General features: G+C 42.1%; 1 protein-coding gene across 2 annotated transcripts in view; it reads right to left on the bottom strand.

Annotated features, from left to right (window-relative positions):
• Positions 1 to 13,046, bottom strand: part of LOC142309813 (putative ATP-dependent RNA helicase DDX60) — a 420,704-nt gene that overhangs the window by 364,484 nt on the left and 43,174 nt on the right. For both annotated transcript variants that reach the window (XM_075347271.1, XM_075347272.1), the window contains exons 3-6: positions 10,236 to 10,299; positions 8,439 to 8,628; positions 4,912 to 5,250; positions 2,151 to 2,246 (exon numbers count right to left, since the gene is read on the bottom strand). In XM_075347271.1, the coding sequence (XP_075203386.1) occupies positions 2,151 to 2,246; positions 4,912 to 5,250; positions 8,439 to 8,628; positions 10,236 to 10,299 (689 nt within the window). The remainder of the gene's footprint in view (positions 1 to 2,150; positions 2,247 to 4,911; positions 5,251 to 8,438; positions 8,629 to 10,235; positions 10,300 to 13,046) is intronic.

The following is a 13,046-nucleotide window of genomic DNA, read 5'->3' as shown; positions in this document are numbered from 1 at the left end:
TAGCACTGGTCGTGGGTGCACGTTGAAATAAGAGTCAAAGTCTTGCTGGTATAATACCGTGTTTTTCCAAAAATAAGACACTGTCTTATACTTTTTTTTGCCCCAAAAAAAGCACTACGTCTTATTCTTGGAGAAAAACGGTTAGGGATAAGTTTACCTCCGCAACAAAAGCAACCCCCACCTTCCCTTCCCGGAGACTGATACTTATCAGAACCTTGACATCTGTGTGACTCCCAGGTCCTCCCTGTGATCTCCGACAGGTCCTCACAGCAAGTATGCTGCACACCGTCCTCCCCTGCTTCTGGCCGTCACACTCACACACATCAGATCGTGCACACATTCATACACACAGACACATTCATACACAGACATATCAAATATCACACACACCTATCAAATATCACACACACCAGATTTCACAAACACACACTCACTCACCACATCCAGCGATACAGAATGCCTCCTGCCGCAGTGAAAGGTGGGAGGAAATCACGTGTTGCAGGTCCTGCAAGCATTCTATTTGCAGGTCCTTGCGCTCCACCGCATTGCATCTCAGGATAAGTATCGCTGGATGCGTTGAGTGTTTGGTTATGATTTGATGGGTGATTGTGTGTATGATCTGACATGTGCGGGTGTGAGATCTGATGTGTGCGGGGGTACGATCACTGCAGGTCCTCATGCTCGGCATCAGGTGAGTGTGATTGTAGGGTGTCCACTGTCTATAATGAAGTATCCTGCTATTTTCTTTAACTTTTTTAGCTGCATGGACACTTCATTATTGAACTGCAACTAGGGCTTATTTTCAGGGTATGACTTATATTTAAGCCTTCCTCCAAAAATGCTGAAAGTCTCAGCTAGGGCTTATTTTTGAGGAGTCATATTTTTGGAAAAACACGATAGTTAAAATAACCTTTTTTTGGGGAAAATTATCCAAAAGATTTTTGATAAAAACATATAGATTATTTTACATCAAAATTAGGACACAGATTGTGAATATCGTACATAGTACATAGTCATAATCTCAAACCCCTTTCAAAATGACAAATCATTGTGCTAAACCAGTGTGTCACCCAGGGAATGGGGTACTCAGTCCCGGGCAGTGTATAACTGGGGAATATCACTTAGGTAGCCATTGCCCGCTCCCGTGCCCTGGGTGCTTTTTAATAGGGAGTATTTACACGGGAGATTAAAATCATTTGTGTAACGCCACCTGCGAGTTGCGGTTAATATTGTGGAACTGGCGCTGCTGAAGTGGTTACTCCCAGGGCTGGTGGTAATGGCAGCTGTGGTGGTAGGTGCTCCGCAGGTAGGGCTGAGCTTGGGAGATGTATGATGGAGTAATAAGGGAGACCACACCGGGATTGTAATTCTCAGTCTCTTCTCACTCGTGGACCCTTGGACAGTTGGTTCAGGTCCCTGTATTTCCAGTGCCAGTTGATGACTCGGTTGCTCTGTCCCCGGCACTCTCAGTGTGGTTGGGTCCCCGTAGCGTGGAGCGTTTGGGGACCGACTGTCCCTTTGCGGTGGCAGCTTCCTTCTCCGTATAGTGGGCAGTGTGGATCCTGTAGGGCTAGTCTGTGTCCTGAACCCTGATCCTTGCTTTACTGCAGATGCCCCCGGATTTGTCGGTCAGTGAGGTCCATGAAGGTCCCCTCACTGTGCAGGTATTTGCCTGGCCGTCTTAAACTGTCGCCTGACCTAGGGTCCTGTGCCCCGTGCGTCCTCTTGTCCCAGCGGTACCCGTGTGCACCTCCTGTGCCCCCGGGTCACCGTTACATGACCCAGCTCTCAGGCACGTCTTTCCATTTTTACTACTACTGACTTTCTGACTGCAGTCCCCTTCCACCAGGCTGCCTAGTTCCCTGATCTGGCTTTGCCCTCTAGGTGGCCATCCCCTTGTCTGACTAGGCAGTGCCCCCTGGTGTGGAGTGGTAACTAAGATTTTGGTGTGTGTTTGTGTTGCTGGCACTGGTGTTCCAGGTCCCAGGGGGTAGGTCCTGCATCCCCGTGAGGATGCAGTTCCCTGAATTGCCGAGTGTCTCAAGGGCGCTACTCCAGGCCAACAAATCTGTACATAATGGACATGGTATGACACAGATATATATTAGTATATATTAGTATATATTTTACTAAATGGCAAGCATTTGTACCTGTTCCTTCCAGTTCATGGTCTTTAGGAGTTTAAAGAGTGGTTTGGGTGAGTTGTCTTTTAACATAATAATTGTTGCTGGAAAGTTTTTCTTTACCTGAAGAAAAAATAAGGAAATCTGCTCTGCAATATCGTTATCATATTATACAACTTATTTACTTCTTCCAGAGAATCTGTCAGCAGGTTTTTGCTAGCTCATCTGAGAGCAGCATGATATAGGCAAAGAGATCCTGAATCCAATAATGTATCACTTAGTTTACTGGGTATAGCTATTTGGACACAAAGTTTCAGCATGCAGCATAGCTGAGAAGGCTAACCCCGCCCACACCGACTCTATACATACAATGTCAATAGAAGAAGAAAAAGATCCAGCTCCACTTGGTAAAATTTTTTGTTTATTAATGCCAAAATGGAAACTAATGGTGAGCGTAAAAACCTAGAATATTATAGCTAAAAAAACCAGGCATAAAGTTCATAGTTCAGTGGCCAATTGACCAACTAGGCAATCATTAACGGGTTTCCTTTGTTATACACCCTTAGTTAGGTTATAACTAAAGGTGTATAAGGCCAGAATGGCATTGATGGTTGCCCTTTCGGTCGTATATACTATATTTTTACCATCACCACTGGATTTATATTTCAGCACTAATAAAGAAAAGGTTTTACCCACTGTTGTTGGATCTTGTTCCTCTTCTGTTTCCATTGCGTCCTAGCATAGATGCCATACGTGCTCAGAATCCTGTGGACATTAATTGCGGTGAACTGATTCTCTTTGCATTTCTTTACAATGTCAAGAGACAGTGAGCTGTTTATCATAGTGAGGGGCGTGTCGGCCCAGGGTTCACAGGCTGCTGTAGTCTGATCAATGACAATCTCTTTGTGCTAAAATAATCATTGCAAGTAAACAACAGTATGGAGCTTGTTAAAAGACACATAACCAAAATCTGTGTTTTAATCCCTACAGCATGCTGTCTTCAGATTACATAGCAAAAACCTCCTGACAGAATCCATTTTAGTATAGTCAAACAAGTCATTCTTGATCATTGTTAAAATTAAACTATTAAACCTCCATTCTAACTGCCTTGGGGGGCATATACCGTATTTTTCGGACTATAAGATGCATTGGACCAGAAGACGCACACTGGTTTTAGAGAAAGGAAATAGGAAAATACAATTTTAAGCAGAAAATGTGGTCATAACACACAGTTATGGGGCGAGGATCTGCTGCTGACACTGTTATGGGGGTAATGTCCCCAAATTCTCTACTAAGGTACCCCATCCTTTAATGATCTTCTTGCCTTGTATATGATCCCCATCCTTGTATATATATATGTCCCTCATCCGGGTATGTGCCTACATCTAGGTACCGTATATGCCCACATCCTGGTATGTGCCCCAATCCTGCTATATACCCCTATCCGAATAAATACCCCCATACTTACAAATACCCCCATCCTGATATGTGCCCTAATCCTGCTATATACCCCCATCCTGATAAATACCCCCATCCTGATATGTGCCCCAATCCTGCTATATACCCCATCCTGATAAATACCCCCATCCTGATAAATACCCCCATCCTGATAAATACCCTCATCCTAATATGTGCCCCAATCCTTATAAATACCCCCATCCTGATAAATACCCTCATCATGATATGTGCCCCAATCCTGCTATATACCCCCATCCTGATAAATACCCCCATCCTGATAATTACCCCCATCCTGATATCTGCCCCAATCCTGCTATATACCCCCATCCGAGTATATGGCCCGTATCCTGTGGCACACAAAAAAGAAACATTTATACTTACCTTTCCTCGCTCCACGCAGCATCGCTTGTCTTCCTGTCTGTGACAGCAGCAGCGCCGCTGACCTGTGTGGAGCTGTGCGCACAGCGATGACTTCATCGCTGTGCAGGCAGACAGGAGGACATCACGATGCTGCACGTACCGGTGGCCGGTGAGTATACTTATTCACTGCCCCCTGCGTTGATGAGGATGCACGGGGGGCAGTGAATATAGCCACACATTGTCCCTCCAGGCTGTAGTTGCCAGGGATGATCACACGGGCCAGCTGTTTAGTATGTGCGCACAATCATCCCGCCCACCTGACAGCGCCGGCTTCAGGGCTGAGAGATGATGGGCATCGGGATGCAGTGCATATGAAATGAGGCTAATGAGCTGGTCTATTATTATTATTATTTATTATTATAGCGCCATTTATTCCATGGCGCTTTACAAGTGAAAGAGGGTATACGTACAACAATCATTAACAGTACAAGACAGACTGGTATAGGAGAGAGGACCCTGCCCGCGAGGGCTCACAGTCTACAGGGAATGGGTGATGGTACAATAGGTGAGGACAGAGCTGGTTGTGCAGTGGTGTACTGGACTGAGGGCTATTGTAGGTTGTAGGCTTGTTGGAAGAGGTGGGTCTTGAGGTTCCTCTTGAAGCTTTCCATGGTAGTGGAGAGTCTATGTGGTCACAGTAGGCGCTGCTACTGCCTGCTCATGCCTCTGATGACCCCCTCCCCACCACCGCACCCCCCTTCACCACAGCCATCGGACTATAAGACGCACCCCCCACTTTCCCTCAAAATTTTGGGGGAAAAAAGTGCGTTTTATAGTTCGAAAAATATGGTATTGCATTTAGCAAAATGTTATTATTATCTTTATTTTCAGCTATAGTTTTAATTCCAAATTCCTGTTTTTATTTATTTACATTTAAAAAATTTATGAGACTAGTCCAGAATTTTCTTACCTCTGTTAATAATTCTTTAGTCTTAAGGGAAGATCTGATATGGTATCCATAGACCCTGAGGTGATCAGATTCCTGTCCATCGGTTAGGACAACATCAATGTTGTTTTCCAGAGAATCTAACATTAGCATATTTAAGAAACATGTTTGGTCGGAAGTTATTCCTCTATCAGAAACCATCAGAAAGTAGGGACACTGCTCCCTGAGGAAAGACTTCCATTCTGCCGACAGAAAGTTTGAGAACATGTACACGGTCGTGTTTATATTTTTCTTCAGGTGAATTTTCAATTGAGTTCGCAAGGACATTAACATGGGATGTTGGGAATATGTTTCTTCCATATCCTGTAAATAACGCAAAAGACACATGAGGTTATGTATTTGTTCAAGGCTATAGATCTGATTTTATTCAATTGAGGAAATAATACAAAATATAACATGACATGAAAATACAGAAAAGGTTAGTAAAATTCATTTATTTGGGTCCTTTTATTTGATATACTAAGGCCATTTTTAACTTCAACCTTTCAAATGGCAGTTTTCAAGGTAATATATAGGCCATTGATTCTTAAAACCACCAGACATTAAAAACTGGTTGCAAGTTACTGGTCTATTCAGGAGTTATCAATCAACTTCCTTAACTATGGGATCATTCCCTGCTCTGCATCTATTGGCTCAACTGAATCCCACAGACTTCCTGTTCTGCAGCTACTGGCTGCAACTGAATCACACAGACTTCCTGCTCTGCAGCTATTGGCTGAAACTGAATCACACAGACTTCCTGCTCTGAAGCTATTGGCTGAAGCTGAATCACACAGACTTCCTGCTCTGCAGCTATTGGCTGAAGCTGAATCACACAGACTTCCTGCTCTGCAGCTATTGGCTGAAGCTGAAATCACACAGACTTCCTGCTCTGAAGCTATTGGCTGAAACTTGATCCCACTGACTCCCCGCTCATCTCTATTACTTCATTCTGCCCACTATACTGTTAATACTGAGAATGCTTCTTCTTTCCAGGTATTTCTCTGCTATTTAGTCCTAATGTTGGAGAATGCAGCACAAGTGGAGTTGAAAACTATCAATATTACTAGTAACATTTCTAAAAAATATAATGGGGAGGATAATAGTTGATATTTTATAGAAACAGCATGCATGAGAGTATGTATAGATAGCAATCCATTGAATTATAGTGACAGGCTGCATCCGCACAATATAAAAATTGATAATAACAATACTAATATCTACTGGGATTTATCCTGATTGAAATGACTATTATTAAAGTAACATATCCAACTAGTTGTTCATACCTAATCTCATTATGTGGTCTTAACTATTTAGAGCAATTTTCCTCTTCATTAAAAGGGTGGTCCAAAGGCAAAGTCATATTCCTTCTAACTCCCTATCTATTTGATGCCACAACCTATACTATTTTCTAATATACTTGCTTTAAAAATTCCATATCCTTCCCTCACTACTCTATTTAACTGCTTTTCTATTTTTTTCTCTTTCTGTCTGACAACGCTTTGTTTGAGAATTCCCAGTGCATGCTGGGATACTCAAACAAAGCATCATCAGAGCAAGGGGAAGAGGCTGCGGTCACTGTCACAGCCCTTGCTCCCTCCCTGAAACAAAGCATCATCAGTGACTCTTGTTTTAGGAGCTTGTCCCTGCACAATGTGCAATGTGCACAGAACATGCTCTGCTGCCGGCTTAGATGAATAGTAATTAGCCGTCAACAGAACGGTCATACCCGGCATGCATTAGACTAGCGCTGCCCTTGAAGGTGAAATAACTGGTCTCTGTTGGGTATTCTGACATCACTCTATTGCCAGCTTATTACTATTCATCTGAGCTGACAACAGAGGTTGCACTGGGCACATCAGACAGTGCACAGCGTGTAGGGACATTGCCCCTGAAAAGAGCATCACTGATGATGCTTCATTTCAGAGCGTGGACAGGGGCTGTGACAGTGACAGCAGCCTTTTCCCACTGATCACACATTGAGTATCCTAGAGTACACTAGTATATTATAGAATAGTTTAGATTATGGTATCAAATAAATAGTGTTGGGCGTAAAATGACTTTGTCTTTGGACCACCCCTTTAAGTATTGATATTAAAAGTTATATTTTAATTACTGTCTTTAGTCTAGGGATCCTGTTTGCCTTAGACAATTTGTCAATATATTTATCCCTATGCTGACTGTAAAACAGTTTTCTTTGTTGGCTATATCTGCACGTGGTGATCATACATCATATTGAATAAATTAAGCTGTTGTTTCCATTTTTCACATTTCTATATCAGTAACATGTCTAGTCATCCTCTGAATTCTATAATTAAATGTGTTGTTGCAATTTCAATGTTGAGGAGTGTATCTATACCTATTTATATCTCAATGCTTTCTTGTTCGTAATGTCCCTGTCAGATGACTACTAGGAATGACAAGGTTCGGGGTTCATACCATATACCTTGTGTCTGGGGCTTAAAACAAAACACAGACTTTGTTTTTTTGTTTTTTGTTTTTTTAAACATTTGTGTCCTAGTTTGGAGTTCGGGTTCTGTTCATATGCTAACAAAGTTTGTTAAAAGGCTGCAACGCCGCCAATCACCCCTGATATCAACTACAAAAGGCACCAGGGTAATCAGGAAGAGCCGGCTAAAGCACTAGAATTGGCACATTTAATGGATACACCACTTCTGGGGTGGATGCAGGCTGCTATTTTTAGGCTGTGAAAAGCCCAATAACCATCCTAGCCTGATAATACCAGCCCACAGCTTTCTGCTTTACCTTGGCTGGTTATCAAAAATAAGGGCGACCCCATGCCATTTTTAAAATTATTGAAATAAATGCATTTTAAAAAACGGGGTAGGATCGACTTTATTTGTGATGACCATCATAGTAAAGCTGACAGCTGAATACTGCAACCCGCAGCTGTCTGCTTTACCTGCACTGGTTATCAAAAATAAGGAGGATCCCATGTCATTTTTTTTTTGTATGTATTCCCTATCCACATGTTTGCAGGGCAATTATGCTGCTCTTACCCCCTTTATGCTTCTTTTTTTCAGCCCCCTAGCACTTGCTACAACTATTTTATAGCACCAAAATCTGGGTACCCATTGACTTATATTGGGTTTGGAGTCCAGGGTCAAGTTCAGGTTGAATCCGAACTTCCACGAGTTCGCTCATCCCAAATCGCTATCACTATATAACATGAGCAGGGACAGAGCAAAGAAGTTACTGGTGAGCCTATACTCCAGCCACAAAATAAACAGTAAGGGCCACTATTACAGATAAAAATGTAATGTATTTAAAACATTTTATTTGATGTATATTGCAAATACTCTGTTACTTGAGTTTTGAACAACTTCTTTATCCGCAATTGGATATAATTGTATATCCAATCAAAAAAAGTTCTGTAAAAGTTCTGGTGTACCTCAAGATTACAATAAAATACTGTATACTTTTGAATGTTAGGCTCTATTTCCACAATTAAATTCTGGAACTGTTTAGGCTGATAGGGAATAGTTACCAACCTGGAAGAAGACAACAACATATCTTGCTCCTTTTTCTACTAAATTAAGCAGGAAACGCTCCACCAGGAAGAAGAAATGCAAACTTTGTCCCTTCTTCAGGGTTTCATCAAATGTGCAGAATAATAATAGTGAATCTCCATCAATGACGAATATATCAGATTCCACATAATCATTGAGAAGACTTGCAAAGCTGAAGCAAGAGAAGAAAGTAAATTGTGTTACTTGATTAACAGTATGTACGTAAGACCAATGATGGGATTCAGCTGGTTCTCTCTGTTGTCTGGTCAATGGTGATGTGGTGGCAGTGTCCCTTGTATGTGGTATTCAGTCAATATGTGGTGGGAATATGTTGTCTGGTCATGGTGCGGCAGCATTTGACCTTTGAATGTGATATTATTCAGTCGCTATGTGGTGCAATATGTGGTCTGGTCACGGTGCGGCGGTATTTACTCCCTTGTAAGTGGTATTATTTGTCACTATTTGGTGGTACTACATGATCTGGTGGTATTTCTTCCCCGTATTTGGTATTGTTTGGTCACTATGTGGTAGTAATACATGATGTAGTTATGGTGTGGCAGTATTTCTCCCTTGGATGTAGTATTCTTTGGTCACTATCTGGTGTAATATGTGGTCTAGTAATGGTGTGGCGGTATATCGCACATATTTGGCCTGGGGATGCTGAGGCTAAGGATTAGGTGCAGCAGACAGTTAAAATGACAGATGGGCATTTTTTAATATTGATTTCCAAAACTTGTAGAAAATCCCTTTAATATTATTCATTGTACCAAGAAGTGACTGACATTGAATGAAACATGAATGTACATCAGGCAATGAAACTATAAATTACATCTACGGAATCAACACGGTTAGGCAACGGCAGACCAAAGATTCAGTGTATTATTCACACTGATAAACAGGAAAAGGAAAAGTTCAGCTGTCAAAAGCATAACAAGGGTATCAGATGCACCAGTCCATTCAGGTATGTTTTTCCCATAAAACCTGCTTCAGTTTTCCAGCCCAACTACCCACAAAGTGAGAAATTCTGGCTTCTATTTATGCTGTGCTAATCCTGCAGCTGTGCTAATCCTGCAGCTGTGCAACATGTGCATTGCCCCCAAAACCCTGAATAGCAGAGAAGTCACTTGCTAGGAGGAATATATCTCCCATCTACTACCATAACCTTTACTGTATCTCATACCCTCCCACTTTGTTCAACCCTGAGGGGGTGCACACAGGCCATACAATGGGCTATCAGGCTAGCCCACTCACCCTGGGACTCCTTAACGATCCCTAGCTGCATCATTGATCTTACCTCTTCTGGAATGGCTTGCTGCTGAGTCTCTGACACCTTATATAGCAGTATGGGGCTGCTGAGGAGCTCTGGGTAGGGTGGTAGAAAAGTCCCCACCCTAGAGCCAAAGAGAGCTTCTCAGGAAGTATCCCACTGGAAACAGGCCCAAGTAGTATCCCACTGGAAACAGGCCCAAGTAGTCTTTTGGCAATTCCAGGAACCAGGTCATATAAAGGCCAACTGCCCCCACCTTCCTGAGCTCATGGACACAAACATCGGGTATTGACAGCCCCTGTATGATTTGGTACTTTGGAAATTCCACAGCAGATCAATTTTTGGAACATACCTTTTCACAATCATGCTCATCATAGCACAATTCCTATATTTTTTGAAGTCTGAATAGGGTGAACAACTATATGGAAAGGTACAATTTTGATTCCTGCACCTTTCAATACTTGTCTATTTAGCAACACCAAATTAACCATTTTTCATAAATCCATACTTACATTGACTTTTGGTGAATAATAGATTTAGACTTTTTAGCTATCGATTCATAATGCTTCATAAGCCCTAGATAATGAACATAGAACAGAAAATCAGTTATATCAGCAAAAAAGAAAGTTTTCAAATTCTTGAAAAAAAAATTTGGGGAAAAAAACTTAAAGAACAAAATAAGGTGGTTATTCTCAGCAGACAAACAATTTCATATAAATATGAAATAAGACATATACAGGCGGTTATACACAAATTTACTTAGTAACGTGTACCAGTTTTCTGGTAAAAGAAAATGTGCATATCTGGTCTTGCTTGACTGTGATATTTTGCAACCTGACAAATATATGTTAGTTTACATTAGAAACTGGTGTAATTACACCACAAAGCTACATGAGCACACTCCTTTGACTTTTTCACACATGGGTGGACTAGTGAAAAATAAAACTCTAAACTTAGTAAATCCCACCCAAAGTGTTTTGCTAAAAAATGATATTTTTCAAACCGTTTTACAGCATTTATACTTCACCTTTTCCATCTGCTTTTAAGTCACTAAGAAAATGTACATACATAAAATAAGACAACATAAAAATGCAAACAACAGTGCTTGTAAAATTGTTTAGAAAAAAAAGTGTGTATAGGAGGCCATGACAGGGCGATTTTCCATTTTTAATTTTTGTTTTTTGCTCCCCTTCTTCCAAGATTTTTCCATCTTGCCATATGAGGGCTTGTTTTTTGCGGGATGAGTTGCACTTTTAAATGAAACCATGAGTTTTACCATATAGTGTACTGGAAAACGGAAAAATTGCAAAAAAATGCCATTGCATGATTGTTTTTGGGGTATTTTATTCACCGTGTTTACTATATGGTAAAACTGATGTGTCAGTGTGATGTCTAAGGTTGGTACGAGTTCGTAGACACCAAACATGTATAGGTTTACTTTTATCTAAGGGGTTATAAAAATTCAGTAGTTTGTCTAAAAAAAGTGGCACACTTTTGCTGCCATTTCCATGACCCGTAGCTTTCTTATTTTTTGGGACATGGGGCTTAATTATGACTCATTTTTTGCGCCTTGAGCTGATGTTTTTGATGGTACCATTTTTGCACAGATGCTACATTTTGATTGCATATTATTGCATTTTGATCAAATTTTGTGATGACTAAGAAATGTAGTTTTGGCGTTTGAAGTTTTTTTTCTGCTACGCCGTTTACCAATCAGATGAATTGATTTTATATTTTGATAGATCAGGCATTTCTCAACCAATACCAAATGTGTGTAGATTTTTTATTTTTTTAACCCTTTACTTTTCAATGGGGTGAATTGGGGGCGATTTAAACTTTTACATTTTTTTATTTTATTTTAAGTTTTAAAACTTTTTTTAACTTTTTTATTTTATTTTACTAGTCCCCCTAGGGGACTATAAGGATCAGCAGTCTGATCGCTGATTTATTTCTGGTGATGTGAGCTGCACACTTCTGCTCCGCAGAAATTCTGCATTTCTGTTACAGCTGCTGCTCTGCTGGCTGTAACAGGAACTACATCATGATAGCCACAGAAGTCATCACATGACGCGTCGCTACCACGATAACCATCGGCTCCCCGTGATTGAGTCATGGTGCCTCCAATGGCGGAAGGGATTGGCGCATTTCACGCTGCGATGATTTAAATCACGCTGTCACATTTTGACAGCGCAATTTAAGGGGTTAACAGGCATGGCTAGATCGCAGATCCACCCACGCCTGACAGCTGCACATGTCTACTGTTCAATGATCAAGTTGTGGATCCCACTTGTTGTGAATCTAGAGGCACGAATTACAGCTGAGGAGGTGGAGGAGGAGCAAGATGAGGTGCTTCCTGCACAAACAGAGAGTGATGCAACAAGGACAACCACTGCATCCTCAGCCACAACTCTAGCGGTGTCCAGCAGCGGTGGCAGGTATACATTTCGCATAAGCGACAAGGGTTGTCTAGCTTAAGCTTTTTGTGATCATAATGGATGACCCAACTCATGTTCTCTGCAAATTTTGTAAAAAATGACTAAGTAGAAGCAGAAATACAAATTATCCGTCTACTACATGCATGAACTGTCACATGACCAGCCAATGTTAGATTGGGACTCTTAGGCGGGCTTTGCACGTTGCGACATCGCAAGCAGATGCTGCGATGTCGCACGCGATAGTCCCCGCCCTCGTCGCAGGTACGATATCTTGTGATAGCTGGCGTAGCGAAAATTATCGCTATGCCAGCTTCACATGCACTCACCTGCCCTGCGACCGTCGCTCTGGCCGGCGACCCGCCTCCTTCCTAAGGGGGCGGGTCGTGCGGCGTCATAGCGACGTCACACGGCAGGCGGCCAATGGCGGCAGGGTACGGAGATGAGCAGGATGTAAACATCCCGCCCACCTCCTTCCTTCCGTAGAGCCGCCGGCGGCAGGTAAGGTGAACTTCCTCGCTCCTGCGGCGTAACACACAGCGATGTGTGCTGCCACAGGAACGAGGAACAGCATCGTACCATCGCTGCAGCAAAATTATGGAAAAGTCGGAGCTTGCAACGATGATACGATAACGACGCTTTTGCGCTCGTTTATCGTATCATCTAGAATTTACACACAACGATGTCGAAAGTGACGCCGGATGTGCGTCACTTTCGATTTGACCCCACCGACATCGCACGTGCGATGTTGCAACGTGCAAAGCCGCCCTTAAGGCCCCGTCACACACAGAGATAAATCTTTGGCAGATCTGTGGTTGCAGTGAAATCATGGACATATTGTTGCATTTGTACACAGCCACAAACCTGGCACTGATTGTCCACAATTTCACT

Source organism: Anomaloglossus baeobatrachus, chromosome 1 (genome assembly GCF_048569485.1).
Source record: "Anomaloglossus baeobatrachus isolate aAnoBae1 chromosome 1, aAnoBae1.hap1, whole genome shotgun sequence".
Classification (NCBI taxonomy): Eukaryota; Metazoa; Chordata; class Amphibia; order Anura; family Aromobatidae; genus Anomaloglossus; species Anomaloglossus baeobatrachus.
This window is presented reverse-complemented; position numbering and strand designations above follow the sequence as displayed.